We start from the raw sequence: 24,633 nt of genomic DNA, 5'->3' as shown, positions 1-24,633 counted from the left end.
GTAATTAGAGCAATTAATAATTTTGATAGACTTGGGAAGGTGTAGGCTAATGGATCTGAGAAACCTAATTTTAATTAATTGTGTGTTGCTGTCAGTTTCATTTCATAACTAGGGTAAAATATTGTTCTTGAAATCTTCGATTTTGTGACTATTTATTAAGTAAAACAATTCATAACACAAAAAAAGCCCAAATTGTGCCGTTCGTATTAAAAACTCTGTATTTAATTTGATTATTCTGTTCTTTTTTCTCAGGAGAAAGATGAATAAGAAGAAGAAAACTAAGCAGACGGTTTTCGTTAAAAGTTTGAAGAAGGTAATCGAAGACATCACAACACTACATGGCACCAACCACTTTACCAATGTGAGTGGTAGAAGCGTGGTGGGCTGGTCGGTTGTTTTCGTTGGCAACATTTTGTTTACCGCCATCTTCATCATTATAGCGAAGGAGAAGTACGATGACAACCAGATTGTTACTGCAGTAAGTACTAAATTATTATTTTAAATTACATTATTTTAATTTATTTATATCAGTCAATAGCTCTTTACTGCTTTTGTAAACTGATGCTAGATAGGTACTAAGTTTTTTTTTCATCTTGCCCACCTATCTTCTTTAGATTGTTATATCGCACACCTAGATCTAAACTGAGACAACTCAAAAATTGCCAATTTTGACTTATGCTTGTATTCAAATACTCGGTTATCATACGCATCTTTCCAACATAACAGGTTTAATAAAGCCTTGATCCATTTGCCGCTAGATGGCGATAACTTACTTTTGTTGAATCAACGCTTGTCAACCCCTTCCACCTAAACAAGCGTTTTGTCAGTTGACCTTCGCTAGTATCAGAGAGTGCACGTATTAAAATAAACGAAAACGCGGATATTTAGATTTGTTACAGTTAAGCAGAAAATATGTAATGAGTTAATTTGAGTAGTAACAGTATTGATGAATTGTTCTGCAATAGTCAACCAGATCATTTTGACTTGTTCCAGTTTTGTTTGATAAAGTAACTTATATTTTGTTACTATTTTGAGTTGAGTTTGTTTTGATGAATCAACTTGTGAATTTCTAGTTGGCGTAGTTTTGTTGAAACAAATTTCAATTCAATGTTTTTCTATACAGAACGCGTAGTTTTTAATAGTACAGGTACAGAAGGATTACTCCGCAAGACGATTTAAATAAATGCGAGTCTTGCTACGACGCGATACAGTGGAATTCAGCTCGCACAGCACTACGTACCTACAATTTTATTCACCTACAAGTTTTGTCTCTTTCTATCGCGTGCCTCTGAACTCTTCTTACGCTGTTAGGGTTGCTGTCTAGTAGTGTCTGGTAAAAAAATAATTAATATACTTATTTGTAATGAGGTACGTATGTAGGTAAGTACGCATTCATTATGGAAAACCTTGGGAGAGGCCTTTGTCCAGCAGTGGACGTCATTAATTTGCTGAAACGAACGAACACATTCTGAGCAGTAGTCATGGTAGGTTAGGTTCCTATACTATCCTAAGAATTATTGATTACCTACATGGCCAACATACCTTTCAGCATCTTTGGGAAGCGAAAAAGGAGATAAATCCGGTAGATTTCTTTTCGAATTGAAACACCCGAACACCGCACAATAATATTTCTTTCTCTTTATGTCCATTTTGTAATAATACTTCGATCATAGAATTAGGTACTACAACGCACGCCAGCGTCCTGACGGGCGCGCGCGTGACACTCGACTGATATAATACCCGCCGGCGGGGCGCTTCGCTGTAGGTAATTATCGGATGTACCGCGCGGAATGAGCCAGGCCTGGTAATACGTTTTTTTCGCCTCCTGAAAAATGCCCTTTTTTGAGTTGTCTCAGTTTAGATCTAGGTGTGCGATATTATCGTCAGTCCATCTCACGCAATTTTACCTTTGGCGTACTTATTTTACAGATAGACGCTACCTGTAACGTGAGTCAAGCTCCGTTTCCAGCAGTCAGCATTTGCAATTTCAACATGGTATCCAAAAGAGAGTCAAAAGATATTGAAAAACTGTTGTAAGTTACCACTTTAAACAATTTCGTAAACCTTCATTTGTATAGCATAATTAAACGCGTTTGATTACGACATAGATGCATCTACTTAGTTAGTTAGATATACTGCCCGTTTTCATCATCAATCCCTAATTTTTAAGTGACCCATATGAAAACAAAATTCCTCTTATGTGTTACCATAGGGGTCACTTAAAAATAAGAGATCAATGGTGAAAACGGGCATAACATCTACAATATTAAGGCTGGGTTGCACCATCTTACTTTACCTTTGACAAACGTCAAAAATCTGTCGAATTCCATACAAAAAGCACCGGTTATCGCCTTAATTACGGTCAAAGTTAGGTGGTGCAACTCAGCCTAAGTCTACAGTAGCTAACGATAATCATAGCAGACACAATTAGTTTTCTTTGTTTCAATTCTTAGGCTGGGTCGCACCATCTTACTTTAACTTTGACCAGCTCCATACAAAACGCACCGGTTATTGTCATAGTTACCGTTATAGTTAGGTAGTGCAACTCAGCCTTTGAAGGCTTAAATCTCACAAAACTCTCATCTTTCCATGAAGACAAACTAAAGATTTAGTTTAAATTGATAATTTCACTACACTTCTTAATTTTTGATTTTATTAGTAGGTAGTTGTTTTTATTCTCAATTCTAGGAAGAGCCATAAAATACCTCAAGCTGAAATAAACGGCTTCTTCGGAGCGTTGCGAAGTCTGACAAGTTTTCAAGTGAATAGCACGCTGGTTGGGAACTACACGAGAATCCTGAATATTCTGAAACATCATTATTACACTATAGATTCTATTATGTCTGAGGTAGGAAGCTAAAATATAATTGAAGGGGTGAGTGGACAAAGGACTTAACTAACAAAATTAGTTAGGAGTGTTTGAAAATGTTAATCTGCTCATACCACATTTGAATCCTGGAATGTAAGAATGCTTGCCAGATAACACCTTTGTTAAGATTTGACACGTAACAAAATTGCGTGTTTTGAGCTCATTAGTCGATTTTATCATCACATAAAACCTATGTTCATGGAAAAAAGTCGATTCTTCAGTTTTGTCAGATAACACCTTTGTCCGCTCACCCCTTCAATTATTTGTGATTTATTTAAAGTTATGCTTCTAATGTAGAATTAATTTAGTGTCTTCTTACAATTTAGTAGTTATTGTTATTTAAGCAATAGTTTAAAATTTAATACCAATAACTAACCTTGTCTAATACATAATTACTTTTTTATTTTGAACTAATTTTCGATAATACCGCCTAAATCGTGCATCTTGTTGTATTCCATCTGGTTAATAAAACATAGCGATTAGAGTCGCTTCCAGTGTCTAAGAAGCTCAGATGAAAGAGCAGTCGAAAGATCATGGCTTCGATTCCCGCCTTGGGCAGTTCGATTTTTCAAGTTGTTTATTCATAATTCCATCTGATTGTTCAGTTACAAACGCACATCTGATTTAAATACTTGCTCTATTAGATTTTCTAAATTATTTCTCCGCATTGCAACAACAGGTGCGCCAACAATGTGAAGACCTGCTGCTGTACTGCGAGTTCAACAGAAAGAAGAAGGATTGCAAGAACCTGTTCTATATGATCAAGACGGCGGACGGCCATTGTTGTGCGTTTAATTACGGCGGTGTCACCGACACCAGCGAAAAGTGAGTTGATATACATTGTTTGCTTTCCAGGGTGTATTTATGCATAGCTGGGCATTAACTCGTTAATTAACGAAGTGAACATTTCTATTACGGGTTAACTATTAAGTTTTAAATAAACTACTTACTTAAAAAATCGAACTGTCTTAGGCGGGACTCGAACCCATGACCTTCCGCTTGTCGGGCGACTGCTCTTCCGCCTTAGGCAGTTCGATTTTTTCAAGTTGTTTAGTTAAAATTTAGTTTTAGAAGCGAATCTGTTCGCTAAGAAATTTTAATGATTTAAAAAATGCAATTTTTATCACGTGTTAACGCATTATCAATTGACATTACCTTGCATTAAATCTTCTGAAATGCAACGTTTTAACGTTTAACAAAGTTAACTATTTAATTAACGGTGCCCAGCTTTGTATGTATCTATATGGTATTTATTTTAGAGCTTAGGCAGTTTCGCACTACCAAATCTAAAACCGTCAATGTAAGGGTCTAATAAGCTCTATCTAGAGAAATCGGATGACGCAAATGGGATCTAGTGCGTAACCTACCATAGAGGAGACCAAGGAGAGTTGTGTCATTGGCGATTTATGGAAACCTATTAGGTACAGATACTAAGATCAAATTGTTGATAAAAACTTTCTGAGTTACAGAGCTGTTTCAAAAAGTGGGGCATCTATCCTGGACTTACCCTAATTAGCGAGCTCGCAACAGCGCGTATTTGGTAGTTCGACACTGGAACTAAAAAACGCGCACTGTTACGAGCTCGCTAGTAGTTAAAAGTTAAAAAAATCGACAATGTCACAACATCTCCTTTATTATAACTCACCTCGATCTCCCCTAGAAATACACGTTGTACTACGTGTAGTCCAGAGCGTATTTTTACAGATTCCGATCGAACGTTGTGAAACCGTCCCAAAAGTCGGCATCGGACTATTCTAGGATCGGTAGTTCAATTCCTACACGACCATTGGATTATAGTGGTGAGCCCATAAGCTTACCAGGAGCGGTATGGGAATAATAAGTAATTATTTTGCGCACTACAAATTATTTATTGTTATAAAAAATCACAGATTTCGTGCCTCAAATAACTAACATTGGAAAATAATCTACGGAATAAAAATTTTCGCTGAGCAACTGACTGACTTTTCGAGATTTTTCCAAAAAGGTTAGGCTACAGGCGAACCCTTACGCCCAACGTCAGAACTTATTTTATGTTATTTCTCTTCTTATGTCAAAAAACACATTTTATTTCATGTAAGATTTATCCGGTATGAGACAGCGAATTTCAAATCGGAATGGATTTCGTAATATCTACCCTTTGAAGCTCGGAATCGATTTTGTTTGTCAACGAGGTCTTTTATGTAACAGAAAGTCTGTCTGTCGTAAGGTTTTTTTTTATTTTTTCTATAAGTGTAGACGAGTAATAAAAATCTGAATAGATTTAAGTAATGTACTCAAGGCTCTTAGGAATAGTTTGTCTGCTTCGTTTCCTTTTAAGAAAATGTATTTACAATTTATTGTGCATTAACAATGCAAAATTGTACACCCGTTATTAGAATAACTTAGTTTTTGAGGTGTTCACAACTATTTTGCCCTGTCACCTTCTCTAACTCACCTTAGAGACAAATATCATCTCGAGTGGTGGCATAGTTCGTAAACGACTCAATATTCGTCGCTACTTGTAGTAGTTGCTACCATTATGTATTCTGTGTACCTACACAGTACAGTACACAGGTAGTAGTGAGAAGTTCAGCGTGTCACATAAGCGTCAACCACACCAACACACGTTTGACAGGTCGTGCGACCCATGACAGTCCGCGTGACCCGTCATTGGCCTATGATCGCGCCGGCGATGGCGATCCGCACGCGTTGGTGTGATTGAAGCATTACAAAACCTGAGCGGTAACACATACGGTTCGGAGGCACTACAGCAGGCACTGTGTAATTTAATATCCCTCAATCAACACACCGACCCTACATCCGAGTCGACCCGCTACCACATTTGTGGGTGGGCCAAGAATATTGAGTTCGAAAGGTATTATTATCTATCTCTATATCTACATGAATCTTTGTTGAATTATAAGGTTGAGACCTACGTCATCTTCTGCAATTGACAGCCCACACTCGTGTTTATAAGGCAGCCTTCCCACCAAATAAATTATGAATTTTGTGTACCTTATGCTGTGCTTAGTATACAAGTTGCAAGCAGGCATATGAAATCAGTGGGCAGTGGGCTTTAGATCCACAATATTAATATTGATGTGACCGAGTAGGATTTTCTTTCAGTCCCCTCATGGAAAAGGACCAAGACTTCGAATATTATTACGACGAGGAAAACGACGGGACCGGGCCATCCACACGAATGATGGTCGTGACTTCTGATTTTGGCAGGTATTACGTAACTTTTCAAAAAGAAAATACAATAAATGGATATGGAAGATGCCAAAACGACAACAACTACTAAAATTTAATCGAATATTTAACTTAATATAACACACGTCATTACCTAATTACTATTATGCAAATTATGAAAACAGTACCTACCTAAGTATCTGTAATGAGTTTCATAACGCTCGTGTCCAATAACAATGATTTGAAAATTCAATAACTGAAAATTTAAAATGAATGAGGCCAGAGATTTGATTTTAAATTATATCCATAATTTATAGATCGGAATTGGCGTATCTATCTTCAATTGCTATTCGATTTTACGATTAGTCCAGTTTTTTCGATACGATGTTGTCAAGTATGAATGATTATACCACGCAGATTTTATTGAAAATAATTTCTTGCAGATTATCCGGCCTATTTGTGATCTTTGACGTCGAGCCTGGTGACTACCCCGCATATTTAAAATTGCCATACTACGGAGCTAAGGTATGACCTATTAAATCTTGTCTCAGAGTCTCAAGGTCTGAAGTTAATACTAAATTAAGCAAGTATTAGGGCACATACTGCGAATAACCGATAAGGCTTGAAAGGTAGAGGCAAATGGAGAATGTTTACTGAAGAGTGTAATTTTCATAGCTCGAGTGAATGAGTAACACTTACAAGGTGGACGGATCACAAAAGTGGTTTGGAGAGTCTTTGTAGCTATACTACAATCAAATGTGAACAGGTTGAAATGACAATGATGGTCTGGACTAGCGATTCGAACCGGATTAGGTACGTGGTTGCGTTCGAATTTCATTAAGGTCATTAGGTCTTAATAAGTGCTCTACTTACGTAGCTTATATTCCCTAAATCGTGGGCCTTCTTTTATGAGTAGTAATTTGGCCGTTAACTAGTCTCCACGTTATAATCTTTACCTACTTTGTTTGGCTAGGTAACTTGTGTACCTAGTTATAGAAAAAAACTAATATCCACATTCTCGTATTTCTTGCAGATTATAGTCAGCGACCCTTTTGATTATCCCGAAACTACAACCAAATACCATTACGTGATCCCCGGGGAGAGCCTGGATCTAAAAGTCGAACCCCAAATATTCCAAACCGACAACGCTGTTAGAAAAGTTAATCCTGAAGAGAGAAAGTGTTGGTTCCACGACGAGGTGACGCTGGACCATACCAATCGGTACAGCCACGAAACTTGCCGGACAGAGTGTAAGATGCAAACTTACGTGGACCATTGCGGGTGTATACCTTACAAATATCCTAAAGGTTGGTAAAGTCTAGTGTAGTAACCAAACCGATAGTTTTTTTTTCTGATACGTCATACTGCAATATCCTAGCTAAATCTATACTTATAATAAATCTGTAGAGAGGTCAATTCTGTACATGAAATATATTTTCAAAATAACTATCAGGGGGTGATTAGTGATCGATACTGATGCCAAAAATGCAATCAGTAAAAATTTTGTCTGTCTGTCTGTCTGTCCGTCTGTCCGTCTGTATGTTCCTTATAGAAACAAAAACTACTCGACGGATTTTAACGAAACTTGGTACAATTATTCTTCATACTCCTGGGCAGGTTATAGGATACTTAGGAATTCCCACGGGAACAGGAATTAGCGGAAAAATCCTTTTGTATGAAAAATCTAAACCACTTAAGTTAGACGCTTGAAATTTGGTATGTAGGTACCTTAGTAAACTTAAAGCTTAGTTACAACAAGGAATTCCCGAAATTCCCACGGGATCGGGAATTCGCGGGAAAATCCTTTTGTATGAAAAATCTAAACCGCTTAAGTTAGACGCTTGAAATTTGGCATGTAGGTACCTTAATAAACTTAAAGCTTAGTTACAACAAGGTATTTCCGAAATTCCCACGGGAACGGCAAATAGCGGGAAAATCCTTTTGTATGAAAAATCTAAACCGCTTAAGTTAGACGCTTGAAATTTGGCATGCAGGTACCTTAGTAAACTTAAAGCTTAGTTACAACAGGATATTGCAAAATTTCCACGGGAACGGGAGTTAGCGAGAAAAAACATTTGTATGAAAAAATCTAAACCGCGTAAGATAGATGAAGGGGGTAAAACGGGATCCACGCGTACGAAGTCGCGGGCGGCCGCTAGTAAAAAATAAAGCCCTAGTTTAAGCTATTAATAAACTCTATAATTCAGTCACGTTCAAACCTAGACCTCGACATTTGGGACCTCGAGTGGGCTCCTCTTGGAATATTTTAGATTCTGTGTACCACACAGAAATCAACAGCCTGTTTAATATTTTTGTTACAAGAATCATGCTACGCATATTACGATCGCTCTGGACTGTAATAACATTGTAAGAGTCATTTTGAGTCGAATTTGTTCAATTGATGGTCTTGTATTTCATATTGTATAAATATGTACCTACTTCAATCTTATAAAACCTGTGCGTCTATTTTAAGGCATTGCGAAAAGAGATATTTGTGTCTTTGATTTGATTCCTTTTTATTAGATATTCCAGAAAACGCTCCGTTAAATATTCTTCTATTAATATTAATAACATCGTGGGCATTATTATTAATCTACATACAAATCGTCATGTAATATAAATAAAATGTATTAGTGTTATTGGAATGTAAATGTAACATTGCTAATTTTTGAACCTGCATTCAGAAAATAGCTCGTCTGAATACAAATACCTAAAAACCTTAAAGTAATTAAAATTGCACAAAATTAGGCAGCTTAAAATCGACTTAGAATTTCTAGAAACATCGAAAACATTAGAAATCTAGACATCACCAATTTTCAGATGATACATAAAGTTTGCTTAATATTTTATAGGAATTACTCCTTAATTGACTGCCAGAGCCTTTAATTCACAAGTGACATGTTGTTTCGCAGAGAATTCCAAGAAGATTTGCGAGTTGGAAGACTTGAAATGTCTAAACAATGTCACCGGTAAGTACATAAAATTATCCGAAGCTCTTGATTTTGTACTTATCATTAAATGGATACCTGAAACTGTTTAATTTTGATTTAATTATAGCGTCAGTTCCAGCACAAAAGTGACTTGCACCTTTGAAAAACTTGGTAACGGAGATTTATTTCCATGAATTCTCTACAAAATGTAAAGTTTCTTGTTAGCTCGAATTATGAAACAACACTGAAACTTAGTTACTAAACTATCAAACCGAGTGCCAGGTTTGTTTTCAATATTAGTTAGACCTATACCAACTTGAGTATGATTGACTCAGACTGTCTTGAGAAATACTTAACAAGCCTTATAAAATATTCCGGGAATTTTAATTTTCTGAACAAAACACTGCCTTTACTAACTGCTAGTTAAAGTTCAGTCAGAACTTTCCCAGTAACAAACCCTAGTCGACTTTTTGAACCTCGTTAAGTCTTTATCAACTCGGACTTGAGGAAACATAATTCACAAACTAGATACGTGTTATTTAGGTTTCCGAGAAATTGGTTCCCTGTTGAAGTTTAGCAGATTTTGTTTGCTTCGTTATCCTGTTTCCTGGTTCGTTTGTGAATCATAATATTTTTTGAGGATAAAAGTGTAAATATTGTAAGTACAAACATTTTCTAAGCCAATGGTATAATAAGCTGCAGAGGGAAGTGGTTCTTATTGGCTTTTTCAGTAAGCTAAAAATTTTTTGACAAAAATTGGGTACTTCTAATGTACATACCTACTTAATTAAGGAATTAACAAAACTTACCTTGACTCTTGTGACTTGAAATCCGAAAATACTGTAAATTGTTGAACGAGATCACCACACCGAGCCACCTTCTCCTGAGATCTTGAGGGCGTAGCTGCTCATCCAAGTACACCTAGAAGAAATTTAAAAAAAACTAAACACAAACAAAAAGTAGCACTGAACGGGAAATTCGTATTAAACTACCCGATACTGTTGATATAGGTAGCCACTGAACAACCGTCTATAACTGAATTGGATTCAATCGTCGGCCGTTTGGTGTAGTGGTTCAGAACGGACTACTATGCCGAGAGGTCCCGGGTTCGATTCCCGGCCGGGCAGAAATTGAAATGATGAATTTTAATTTATGTGACGGGTCTGGGTGTGACTATGTATAATATTTATGTATTTAAAAAAAAAAGTATATAAGTAGTAGGTATATCCGTTAAGCTAGCACCCATAACACAAGCATTAAGTTGCTTACTTTGGGGCTAGCTGGCGCTGTGTGAAATTGTCCAAAGATTTATTTCCAAAAAGATTTAATTTGCAAATTGAGTCATTCAAGCACAGTTGCACCGTGTAATGTTTACACTGTAAACTATACATACATTTACCACAAACTGTTGTAGAATTGCCCATTCATAAAGGACATTGTCAGAAACGGCCTCAGATTCCTGGGCACAGCAGTAAAGTATCAAAATTGATCTCTTACTTTTTGAATATATAAATATTAATTAGATTGTAATGGACACTTGAGGATTAGAAAATGAAATAATAAAAGTCTTTTATATGTATTCCATAATACTATGACGACATCCGGACATTTTAGGGCGTGGCCTGCTCCATATCCTATGAAGTTCCATAATTTGTGTCGATAAAATCTATGTAAAATCGGCACAAGGCAATGCCGTACTTCATTGTTAGGAATCCACGTAATAGTGATGTTGATTGCGGTCATCATAGACAATAAGATACCGATCTTGTAAATAAAATAAATCGTTCAAATTGCTACAGTATGACTAGATGTTAATTAAAAGTTAAAAATATATTGCACGATACTACAAGAAGCTATCTAATGTGTCCAACTGGTCTAAAAGGTCATGAATAAAATAAAAAGAATTGTGATCATAATACTGATATTGACAATGACATAAATATGGGATCATCTTTAATATATCTGTAACAGTTTCAAAATCCGATGAAAAATCCAATGCCGCTTAAAGTGAGAGAAATGTCTAAAGTTCTAATAGAATTGAAAGTTTTATTCACTCAAAATGCTTATAACAATAATTGGTAATACATTTCAAATATTAAGTACCTACCTTTATAATGTATCGATAGAACCAAAATGATGTCCTCTCAGTTTGGAAAGGGAAAACCCAGGATTGGGGGAGCGCTCCAGGCAATTTTCAGAACATTTCATAGGTGGTAGTAAATAATATTTATTTTATTATTAAAATTGAATATTTTGATATTGATAAAATTGAATATACCTTTCGATTCAAATACCGAATATTTTTCAATCGATAAAAATTATCGAGAATTGTTAATAATATTCAATTAAAAGTTGTTCAATCCCTAGTCATGCATAGACTAAGACGGTAACCATGGAGATAGTTAGTTTGGTAAGTCACGTGTTAAATGTCAAGAGTGGAAAGTAAACATAGGATTCATGTTATTTATTTACGTGCAAAATGTAAGTAAGTAAATCATAAAAGTGGAACGCCGAGCTATTTCCAAAACCCGTCCAATATTATAATACAATTTGGCTGCGACAACTACAATACAGAACATCTCCCAAATCGATGTGCATACAATATTATAATACAATACTTAGTAAGTAAGAGGTTATGATAACAATATTGCTATCAATAAGTTTATAGAATTGGTCCGCCAGGAATAATTGTTCTTACATAAAGATTTGTGTCATTTAGAACCTAGAAAGTATTTTTTCGGCACTGTTGATCTAACGGCGAACAATGTATGGAGAACGAACATTGTCCTTTAAAGCACAATATCAAAAGCAACTTAATGAAAAAGGGCTACTATAAAGTTGATGATTATATAAAAGATAAAAATGTTTGGAATGTTTAACTACCTAGCTCGCATCAATACTTATGACTATAATTTGTATATTTTAAAGACTGTAAAACCTTGAAAAGGAGGCTGACAATAGTGACTGAGTTTCTTGCGCTGCTTCTTCTCAGCACTGGCCCATTTATTGTCCCGAAGCAGTGGTAGGGTTAATATTGGGACGTGTAAAAGCGCTTTTTAAAAGCCTATTTGCAAAAGTAAATGAATTTTATGAATTTTAATTTTAATTTTATTTTATGAAAACATTTATTGAACTGCTCTATTCCTACAGTGAGTTCGCGAATGAAAATATTACAATCATCTTAATGTGAGAATCTAAATTAGCTCTTTCTTACTTAATACCTGGAAATAGCCGAAATAATTCTCACGATTTCCATTTAACACAGATGTTTAGTTTCTCAAATTAGCTGAATTAGATTTCTGTAATATTCGCTTTAAATTGAAATTAATTTATCTAGAATCACTAGTATCTTGTAATTAATAATTTAATTTTACCTAAGTAATATTTGTCTTTGTATAAGTAAATGATAATAACGTGTCTATCTATTCACTATATTAATTGAAAACTTAAGTATATTTCTATAACTCTATGACATAAAGTCTAGTCTTTATAACAACATGAAAAATACAAATAGAGTCGACAATACATCAGATTAAATTGATTACAAAATAATATCTAATACAACGACATCAGATACGTCAGTGTTTAGCTGGATGTGCCGTCGTCTTTAGATATAGTTAATACAAAATAAAATATTGATCAAATCTTTTTCAGTTCACATATCCCGGAAAGAGATGAACTGCCACCCGCCCTGCTACGTGGAGTGCGCCGACAAGAAGTTCAGCATGAGGGTAGACACCAACACTATCGAGTCCGACTCCGATAATATACCCGACAGAATCAAGTGAGTTATCCAGAAAGGAAACTTTACCTTTCAGTTAAAATTTTAATTAGCTCTGGAATAAAAAGGGAGGGATTATTATTGGTACCTATTATTCCTACTTTTTGCAACCTGCCTCTCAAAAATACCTAATTACAATTTCATAAAACTTTTCTAATTTCAGAAATAAATATAATTTGCGGCAATTGTCAGCTGCTCACGTATTTTATGGTCAGTCATCGTGCAACTGCTACAAATTGTCTTTGGTCATTGATATGAATTACTTTATTGGTATGTAATGTACATGTCACTAACTTGGACTACTCATGTTTGGGTTGGATATTTGGTATCAATGTGATGTCACATTTGTGTTGGTACGGCCTCTGTGTTACGGATATTCACAGAAATGGCACTAAAGACGACACAGTATCAATACGTTACCAAAATACCAACCCAATCAGGGAATGCCTGCCATCAGCAAACCAACTAGTACATACTAGTAATTTCACTTGACCTTTACTGATTTAGTTTTTATTGGCGGTAAAGCTGTAGATCCTGGCTTCTTATGTGTTGCAGCGATGGGAACGAGAAGTGGGAATAGTCGCGTAGTCATTTCATTTACATTATGCACGAAATCTGCATGCATACCGGTCACTAAATGCACTGTAAGGTTACAATATACTTCTGAGCAATGCTATACCGTAAGTTCATTCCATATCATATTGAATGCAAATAAAAGAAAACTTTCAGCACCAAGTTTTGTGTTCAATAAGTCATAAACTTGAGAGCTTTCTCGGATAAGAGAAGTTTCCTCGGAAAAGTCTTCAGATAATATTACTCTGAATATAACTGAATTTAAGTTGTAAATTCAATGTGGTTCGTCAAAATCAAATAACGTTAGATATTTGCATTGAGGATTTGAAATAAATAGTTATAAACCTTGTTATATTCATTAATTTAATTTATCAGAAATGTTACCTTTGCTGTAAAACGCTCTAAAAGTACTCTATCAATCACTCAAAATTAGGCGACGAAAGACTGAATAGATTTAGTCATTCATCAACGCCGCCTATCTTGATAAATTCTTATGCTCAGAACTACGTCTCAGAAAATGCTCATGCCTTCTTCAATCATAGCTTAAATGTTTTACAAGTTTCCTATAAATGAACAATCAATCAATACTGAAACTCGATAAAAGTCTTCAGTGTAACTTGTACATGACTGTGATTCATAGAACAATGCTCTATGTAACATCATATTTGTCTGTATTAGTTGATAAAAGATGTTTTGTAATTTGTTCCTAAAAGTACTGAATCATTTCGCCGATTGAATTTTTTCGCGTGGTGTTTACAAACATAAGATGAGGTTATTGCCTGCTTCTATACACATATGACTATTCGTGTCAATAGTTAGTCAAGTTTTATCGACAAAGCACCGTTTCTTCATGGGACGAATTATATTCCACAAATGTATCACTCAGCGTTCATTTCCCATGTGCTCAAATAGTCAAATAGTCTCCAAATGCATTAAAATTTTAGCAGTAAGCACTCAAACGTGACAACGTCTACGCCGCGCTTGTCCTAAGGTAAGCTAGGCTTAACCGTGTAAATGCAGTTCCATTTAATCCGACTTAAAGCTTACTCAGATTAATATTTCAGGCTTCAGGCATTTTAGGTCTCATTCGTACTTGAAGCTAAAGATTGAGCCACATGCAGCATGACAGAAAGCATTACGGTTAGGACAAAATTGATTGCCAAATGATGCAAAAAAATCTGTTAACTGCATATACAGTGTGAGTCACGTTAAAGTGTACATATGAAAATAGATGAAACTAGACCTATTTTTATCGACAAAAAAGAGGTCAAAAAATTTTTGAGATTTTTTTTTAATTTTTTATAGAATTTTTTTCTTCCAATTACTTATTGTAAAGAAAACGTAATAACTTTTCAACTAAGCGGTATATCCTGANTTGTAAGCTATGATACAAGAATACAGCTCAAAACTATGCCTATTTATATATATTTGTGATTTTAATAAACTTAATTATTGTACGAATTGAAAATTGAAAACGTACTCTGCCAAATACAGGTAGGTAATATGAAAACATTATCGAAAGCATGGCACAGTTTCGGCCATCTGCCACACGCATTAATTCGGCGCATTACTAAACGTGGTGCACGTCACTAATTCGCTAACTCGCCCGGGGCGGTGTGACATCGGCCTAATGTATCGGCGTGATTACTGCAATCATGTTAAAAGCCTATGCAATACTTGTTTACCTTTCTATTAAATAGTACTTATAATGTACTATAATAATTATGTCATTTACAGTTTACAGCGTATCATACGGATTATCATCATCCTTCGGACGCAGATTGGCCGTAGTAAGGACAATCTGGTCTGGTGGGGATTCTTGGATGGCTCAAATATGGAGTGCAGGTGCGGTTATGTTCCCCAGTCGATGAAGCACATGATGTCGTACCCTGCGTGCCCAAACAACTGCATGCAGGATGATTTAATGAATGCTACTGACAACGCCATTCTTGTAGCTGAGTTTTCGGCTGACATTGTGTAGGTTTATTGTCGACACGATAAGAAGAAGAAGCGCATCATACTGTAAATGAACATACCGGCTAGAAAACACATAAGTTTAGATTGACATAATGTTATTTGTAGTAGGTATACCCCATAATTATTAGGTACTTAATTAAATGGTCAGTAGTAGGTAATCATCTTCCATACATTTATACGTTAAATGAAAAAGCTTGAATAAGCTTTCAGAAAAAAACATTGGTATGAATTTGATCCAAATATAAATAAAACATATTGGCCAAGCGTGTAGTTTGCGCATTTTGTGAAGACGATAAGATTCAAATTCGTAAAAAAATTGAATTAAGATTTAGTTACTTCATACATATTTTATTTTTTAATTTAATAAAGTGAATATGGAGGTCACTTGTTTCAACTAAAATATTATTATCATCTTCGTTTAAATTGTGAATGCAAAACTAACATTTAAGTGTAAAGACGCTTTTGATCGCAGAAATAAAAATCCGATTTTTATTTTAACCCACGTTCTTGTCTACAAAGGCACAACGACCCAAATTTCAGTTTCGATTTCATTATTTTGATTGTTTGCCCTTACAATACAAATGGGATAATGTATTTCGTGGAATGGAACGTTTGCTCCTTAACAAATGCACTGTACTAAAGGGAGAGTTTATCTCGATTTTCTATAGCTGCTCTATTGTTATTTTACTTTATTCTGGAAGAGAGGACCGAATTGTAATAGGATGAAGGTCTCAGACAAGTTTTGTTTTAGTTCTGCTAGATTTAATTTAAAATTGAGTCTTGTCTTCATTCCAAATGCTTGGCAAGGGCACGCTTCAGTTTTTTTTTCTGTTTAGTAAATAGTACGTCCGCCATATGAGACTAAACATACTGACTGTTTCAGACAACTCTTGTTCCATGCAAAATAAGAGCTACATTAACAACTGCTTCACTTATACAGGTAAATAGTGTACATACGATAGCATATCAACCTAAACATAGTAGCATCTTAAAGGCAGTTATAATTTATGTGCTTTATTGCAAAAATTATAATCTTAAATCTATAATTTATGTGATTTTAATGAGTAACTAAAGGACCTTCCAAAAAGTAACGTTACGCAATAGGCTAACATCCACTGTAACTGTTCTCGAATGGAGACCACGTACAGACATAACGTAAGTCAGTCCTGCCTACCCAATTAAGGAACAACCCGGCCATAGTTAACCACAAGATAGCATAGAGAGGTGTCAAGTGGGGCATCGATTTCACAATGAATTTTTCAGATTAAAACACTAATGTATGATTCAAAGAACGTGAAGCTATTCAAAGTAACAATATTATTTTTGTAGCTGACTCAACGCCTTATTCAGAAACCAAACAAATTGTTTTTCGGGTGGTGTTAACCGCCGTTATTTGTAGTGCGGTTTGGCACTTCGGCATCGATACAAAGCCGATCGATGCCGCAGTCGGACTTGAACAAACCCGTGTGTAATCCCACCGCTTCGTTCATCCACGTAAATCAAAGGCTCGGAATTTCAAGCGCTTTCGAGCACTTCGCTATGGGCTGTAAAAATTTCAAGATTAAAAACTAGTAACTTCCACCTAACACTTGATTGTTGGTAGCAAACTCGGTCATCTGCAAACAGTACCTTTGTACAGCAGGACAAAGTCCTGCAGAAGTTATACTTAAATGCAAAGTTATTATAGGTAAAAACGAAAGACATCCTAACACAGAATGCAAATAATTTTCTGACCTAGCAAAGCCATCACGATCCAAATGACTCGATCTTTTTTTAAAAGAGTTCCATTGCCCCTGTCATCAGGCCATAAGCGCCACCATATTTAGTTATGCGTCTGATATTATAAAGGTAATCCCTACATGGTAAAATGTGATTTTTTTAAAGTAGATTAAATCGGAAACAACATCTTTTCACTGCAGCAAATTCTGTAAGCATGAATCATTAATATTTAATTACCCAGCCAAACCACCATGGACCCTCTAGGCCGTTGTCCTAGCAGGCGGCACAAAGTCTGTCGGGCCACGGACAAAGCGGCGGTTGGATTACGCAAACATCGCCCGACCCTGTTAATGGGCCGAATCGGACTCCTGTTGGATAGTGACGTCACCGATAATCTGGCATTATCGATACCTGGAAAGCCCCAAATTAGTGCTTCGATTGACAGCCATACTTGAATGATAATTACAAATAACACTCAAAATTCGAATGCTTCATAAGTTTTGAAAGCTTTTTCAGGGCACTCATAACCGTCCCAGAATAACTGCCCTATTGTAAACTCGATTCAGTCTCAGTAAATCTGTCCTTGGCTTGGTCCAAATATTATAAAAACTAATCAAAAGCCTTAATTTATGCTAGTTTCGTTCTATTTTTTACGTACCTGACTCTCATTTATGGTTAAATACCTATTCCGAAAAATAAGAGTAAGTAAGTATCATAGCAACCATGTCAAAGGCTTTTTCGATTCCTATAGTCTCTAATAAAATGTGAAATATAAGGACAGTAAACCTGAAAAACAATTGAAAGAATTCTATTCTGAGAATCCAATCCAACCAATAAAGCATAAAAGTATAAAAAATACTTTGAATTGCACTTTCAAAAGGCAATCTTCTTAGAAAATAGGTAAACACAGTGGACATCACTAGAGGCACGCATTGATCGCTCTTTGATTTTCCACCGGCTAGAGGTGTTGGGTGCCCGCATAATATGTGAGCCTACAAAGTTATTACATTCACCTTGCTAACAATGGAGTAATTTTAAGCTTATAGTAAACTACTTTTAGTCTAGAATTAGTATACTTTGAAGCAAGTAAACGAATGTCTAAGACAAGATAATTCGCGGCTTCGTTTCATTGGGCTCCGGTGGAAATGTCGGGTTTTAGTAGAAAGAACACAATTAGGCAGGGAGTCTCACATTCACAAACATTACTATGAGGTCTCACAGTGCGCGTGGTCGCACAGGGTCCCAAAAACCTATTCTTATACAATACTTGAGTGGTGGAATGACACACACGACGCAATCACCGAAGTCTATTCAACGCTGTGCGTTCGACTTCACACAGCGTTGCTGCTTTACTGTAAGAAAGCATCGTTTGTGAATACGAGTGTCATTTTAACCCTGGTCGTCCCCAGCATCGGCTAGCGAAGCATTTGCCGGCGTTAAAAGATGGTATACTTTAGGCACTTATTCATTTATTAATTTAAAATACTGCACCAAATTCCTAAACAGATTTTTTCTTTTTGATGGTACGAATATCATATCACATACTTGCATCAAAAGATTCACATGTATTCCTGGAAAATTACTGTTTTTTTTTCATACTTTGTCGAGGTAATTTAATTAGAATAATGCAATGAAGCGTGTATTTTTTATCAAAACGAAAATCATGCTGCTCTGTTGCGTTAAAATAATTACATATTGGCAAAAGGCATTGCTTTTAATAAAAATGAAGTCTTTATGTTGTATGTAATTACTACACATTGCAATGTACTAAATCCTGGTCCGTAAGCACGTAGAATTTTGTAAATAAAATATACAAATTCTCCAGGCTGCAGCTGTTTGGAAGATATCAGCGATCACTCTAAAAGTGATCGCCTAAATTATGCCGTCTCGTTTGTGTATGTCTTTCTTTTTTTTCCTTTCTATGCTTTTTTTTTCTTTGTCTTGTGTGGTGTAGTACCTACATACAATAAAGTGTGTTATATCTGTCTACTACAACTTAGAACTTACCTCAGCGTTTCTGTTCTAAGTGGATCAATACTCCGTTAGGTGTTTCCAACAGTAGATAATAACTTTTGCTCCATCAATTACTGCCGCGTATCAATGAACTTCAGTCCCCTCGGAATCTAATCACCGTCAAGTAAGATATAATCGATTTATCGTTTCTCTTGCAAACTACGATAACGATTGTAGAGTCGAGTGTCTTTCGAGTGGGCTAGCCCTGCCTCTATAGGCAAAGTAACATAGGTAATTAAAAGTGACTTTTAATTCCGAAATCGCTTCGTTCTGGCGATTATTTTTATATGGTTACTTCACCCCTTCTAGCGATTATGATCTGTGTTGAGGCTGGTGTCAGACTTCATGATAGTTTTTTGTCATGCCTTAACTCATGAGATGTATTGCATAACATACATCAAGGACGATTAATTAGGGCAAGGAAAAATAATGCCCTAAATAATTGTTTATGAATTTCCACAAAAAAATACTCCAAAAATAATTACTAATAACCTACTTATTTATTAGGACGAATTAATATTTATGTAGGTATACCATGATTGATACTTCTGGAGTCGGTGCCAAGATTATGAAACATGTAAAGTTTGCCTGCACCGACTCCAAAAGTATCAATCATGGTATACCTACATAAATATTAATTCGTCCTAATAAATAAGTAGGTTATTAGTAATTATTTTTCTACTTTTTAATGTAGGTTTTTTTGAGTCGGTTTTATTTTTTTTAATAAAATTTTACTTATTTATTGCTTTTTAGTTAACTAATTATTACCTTGATGTTACCACTGAAGGTAGGCAGTACATTGAGACCATACTCTTCATGTCTAGTGTAAAATAATATTCCCTACAAAATACAGGTTACCATATAGGAAACCTAAAAAGACCTTAAACCGTCAGCCCACCTTAAAAACATGAAAGAATACAACTGTTGGTCTATTTGTACTTATAATATTTAAAGAATTATCCTCCAACTCCTTTTACCTTCTATCATCAGCTCATCAATATGAGATGATGATTTCCAGGAGCAAATATATGAATAACTTAAGAAAAAGTTTGAAAAACGATATACGTGCCTATAAAATTTGAGGGTTGCTCTTGATTTCCCTAGGATCCCATCATCAGATCCTGACTTGGTGACAATGGGACTACCTCAGAAGTGTACCCTATCGAACAAAAAAAGAATTTTGAAAATCGGTTCATAATTGGCGGAGTTATCGCGTAACAAACATAGAAAAAAAAAAAAAAAACATATGGGTCGAATTGAGAACCTCCTCCTTTTTTTGAAGTCGGTTGAAAATTGTATCCATCATCATCAGATCTTGATGAACCTAAGCATAGTCTTATATCTTGTAAAGATAGAAAGTTAAAAAAAGTTAGGAAAAATCACAAGATGAAAAGCAAAACGCCTCTGTGGTCCAGTGGTAAGACCACCTGCTTCAGACGCAGAGGTCCCGGGTTCGATTCCCAGTGGGGGCAAATTTTTCTGTTCGGTTTGGTTGGTAGTAAGTCCGCTTGGCTAGCTACCACCATCTTACCTACGGTTGATAGCACATCAGACCATACGGTCTGATGCAACAAAAATGTATATTTTTGTTGCAAAATAGCCTGTAATACAACGAGATAAGACGCTACTGCTTAACTTGATAATATGCTGTCATCCTTCTTGTATCTGATATCGACACCCGAACTTGAGAACAAACATATTGACAGGGATGTATCGTGGTTAATTACGTGTTTGGATAGCAGTACGCGTAACATGAAGAATCCTGTTTATTTTCGGTCATTTTTGTTTTACTTACTCGTACATGAAGAGTCAAGTTACTTTCGGCCATTTTGTTTAGCGGTTGGTAGGTAATTGATATTGTTTGGCTTTGATACTGTTTTGTAATTTTATAGGATTTGTTCTGAGAAAATTTAATGTGCGTATAATTACAGTTAGTGAAACCACTCTGAACCGATTTGTGGCTATGATGCGATAATATGAGTGACGTTGTAGTTTTAATACAATTTATCAAAGACTTCTGTTTGACCATTTAACAAGTTTTAAAAGTTTTACTTTCTATTTTCAGATAACCTAAATTAAAAATACTTTTTAAATGTCGAATTCCAAAAAAATAAGTTTATTTACTGTAACATTTAATTTTAACATTGACTAAATTACAGCTAAAACCCAATAAGTATCAGTGTTTGTTTTACTTCGATCAAGGAAAACTCAATGTCATTAAAAGCTTTTTTTATTCAAATCGCCGATTTAAACTTAGACCTCCCGGGACGATCCAAACTGGCAACACATAAAGCGAATCCTTATAAATGCGCCTCGTTCGCATCCGCTAAGCAGCCAATTCACAACTGACAAACTTCCTGACGCAACTAAAATAAAATTTTACTGCGAATAAAATTTCCTTTGTTATCCGAACACCTAATAAAACATTTATAGGCCGAATAAAAAGAAGTTAAAGAAAAGAGTTGACTAAAGTGCCAGCGAGTTGTATCAACTCTTTAAGAGAATGTTCCGCTTGTCTCCCAAGATTAAACCCTCGACAAAAGCTGTCAGCGCCCAACATCATTTTTGTCAATTCTGTTCAAGCCACTGTCGCCTTTAGTCTAAGAATGTAATACCGACTATTATTGCATAAAAACGAGGGAAGAACCAAGAGATAGAAACAATTGAAGGAAGCAATAAACACACATTGTTTTTCATCTTAATGTAAATTGTGACGGTTTTTCTCATTTAATGTTTTATTGCGTATTATAAGTTTTGACCCAGTTCTAGTGACGGGAAATTTTCATCGCGACATTGTCTTTTACTGTTTGTTAGAAGAGTGCATTGTTTCAATTGTAGTTCACGCCACAATAAAATACAAGCAGGATTTTCTTATCAACTACTAGCTTTTGCCCGCGGCTTCACCCGCGTTAAATTTAGTTTGTCACAGATCGTCCTAAATTATAGCCTACTAGCGGCCGCCCGCGACTTCGTACGCGTGGACCTCGTTTTACTCCATTAGGGGTGGAGTTTCGTAAAATCCGCTCTTAGCACCTATAGCGCATACATTTTAAATTTCAACTCTCTTACTTTAAACACATAGGACTTTCATAATATAAACTTCCAACCCTCCTTTTATCTCCTTAGGCCCAGTAGTTGATTTCTAATGATACATTTTCAGTATACATATGTACCACCACCACCACCACCATTTCAGCGATAGGACGTCCACTGCTGAAAATTAAATTTTTNCCTTTGTTTGATCATAGCAAATGTTGTGATAGGGTTAGAGTTTAAGAGAAATTTATCAAATAACCAAAAAAACACGAATTTTAAAGCAGATTTTTTTCAAAAAGTATCATTTTTTATTATTTGTTGGTCTTTTTTGTGTATTTTATGTATATTTTTAGTATCGCCTGTTATTTAGCATTATTACTGTTTTTATTTTATCAGGATATACCGCTTAGTTTAAAAGTTATTACGGTTTCTTTACAATAAGTAATTGGAAAAAAAAAATCTATAAAAAATTTAAAAAAAATCTCAAAAATTTTTTGACCTCTTTTTTGTCGATAAAAATAGGTCTAGTTTCATCTATTTTCATATGTACACTTTAACGTGACTCAAACTGTATAGATTTACTACTCGTAGATTAAGGCTGGGATGCACCATCTCACTTTGACTTTAACAACCGTCAACAATCAAAAAACACCGGTTATCGTTATAGTTACGGTCAAATCTAGGTGGTGCAATCCAGCCTAAGACTTCTAGAGCTGCCTTTTTTATAAGTTTGAGGAAAAAATCCTAAAGTCAAATCACTTACATCCTACTTTTCCTAACAAAGTAATTTGTCTATAAGAAATGAAAGCACCAAAGCTCTGGCGCCAAAAACATTCTAGATTGAAGTTGTAAAGATGATAGTTTTTCTGTTTGTTTCTTTATTCGTACAATTTGGCGCTTTCGTTTATCGGCGTTGATATTATTTTTATTTTAATGTAAGCTCCTTACAAAGCACTGATTTTGATCGACAAAGCCCCTTTTTCCAAGTAAAAACCACCTAGCTACCAATTACGGCGCACATTACGCATTTTGTAATAATAATATTATGTTCGTCATAAATAAGGATCATAAGCAGCTTTTCGGCTTTATCATTAATTAAAATGCGAACATAATGTAATAAATAATAACGTTATGTAATATTTTTGTTTTCAGCTACTTACGGAGGAGTGTTCTCGTTAGCTTTCGGGGGATCCATTATTACTGTGTTTGAATTATTATTCCTGCTCATTAATTTCGTTAACACAAATGCAATGTATTTGTATGAAAGATTTATGAAAAATAAAATTTCGCCGTCACATTAAGAAAAATGTGTTGTAATTTTAATTATCTATTGTCCAAAAAACTGAAATAGTTGCTTAGGTAACTGTGACTTTTTTGCATACAATATCAGTAATTCATTAAAAAATATTTATATTAAATTAGTATGCAATAAATCTAGGTCATTTCAAGATGAATTATTATCATAGATATAGTTAACAGTACACCAAAAATTTGATTGCACAATCGCATTAGTTTTAGCGAGATTAAATGCCATAATGTTAACACTTTACTTAGATGGTGTGCCGTCTCTTTTTATTTATTTCGTGCGCTCTACTCTAAGTTGTAACCCACTCTTGACATCAACAAGGTTTTTCCCTCTAGTGGCAAAGTTCAGTCTATCAATCCTTTTAACTTAAGCCAAATGCTTCCACGATGAAAAGAAACATAAAAATACCACCTGAAAATGGTCCATTTTGTAAAATTACGGAATTGTGATTCCAAGCCGTGCCAAATATTTGAAAACGTGCCTGTACAAAAGCAGTTCCAAGAAATCCTAAGGTTTTTTTGCTGTCAATGACCACGAAGCCAACGACCGCTAAAGCCAATCGCTTATTAAATTGTCAACAAGTTCGACTTTCCAAAATTAATGATTGAAAGACAATGCTTAATAATTTAATTTCATAACTAGTTGAAATTGCTACCTTTGTCTTCTTTTGAACGTAGCAATGGAATTTCATTTATTATGACGCCGTTTTAATTAAAAATATCAATATTAAATACAATTGTATCTGAAAATTGTCCGTATTCAAAGAGATATTATCTCTTTGAATAAAAGATGATAGACCGTAGGTATATCGGTACATTCCAATTCAATTCTGAGTAAATTTTCAATTAATTTTGATATCAACGTATTATTTTGCTTTTCTAAAATTGGAGAGATAATATTTTTTATTATTAAAAGAATTATTCCTCGTATTGACGAGGAAGACATCAAGTTATTTTTTAATGCATACCAAACTAGGCAGTTATTTGACCGCATTCGCACCTGGTGTTAAATGAGATTCAGTCTAGGATGATACTCACTGTCGCCCTGAAAAGGTCCGGATTATAATGTTTGGGAAAGACAGCAAGCACGCAGCGAATTTCAGTCCCTAACTGTTCGCATTATAAAAGAGTTATTTTATTTGAAAGTTATGTTAAAATGAAATACTGAGCCCTAATAGGCTAAGGCTAAGTCTTAGGTTAGACTAGACTCATCAATAACTAGTTCCAGCTATTATTATAACTATAGACCGTTATTACTC

At 35.2% G+C, this 24,633-nt stretch overlaps 1 protein-coding gene across 1 annotated transcript; it reads left to right on the top strand.

Annotated features, from left to right (window-relative positions):
- The first annotated feature begins 259 nt into the window (after window positions 1–259).
- Window positions 260–23,370, top strand: LOC114349997 (pickpocket protein 28). Its single transcript, XM_028300612.1, has 11 exons — window positions 260–478; window positions 1,930–2,033; window positions 2,689–2,848; window positions 3,549–3,694; window positions 5,975–6,079; window positions 6,484–6,565; window positions 7,074–7,347; window positions 8,953–9,009; window positions 12,625–12,754; window positions 12,915–13,021; window positions 23,222–23,370. The coding sequence occupies exons 1-11, from the start codon at window positions 260–262 to the stop codon at window positions 23,368–23,370; spliced, it is 1,533 nt and encodes a 510-aa protein (XP_028156413.1).
- Window positions 23,371–24,633: the final 1,263 nt, after the last annotated feature.

This window comes from Ostrinia furnacalis, unplaced genomic scaffold, assembly GCF_004193835.3.
Source record: "Ostrinia furnacalis isolate ACB-3 unplaced genomic scaffold, ASM419383v2 OfSCF0768, whole genome shotgun sequence".
Classification (NCBI taxonomy): domain Eukaryota; kingdom Metazoa; phylum Arthropoda; class Insecta; order Lepidoptera; family Crambidae; genus Ostrinia; species Ostrinia furnacalis.
The sequence above is the reverse complement of the archived record's forward strand: the minus strand, read 5'-3'. Positions and strand labels throughout refer to the sequence as shown.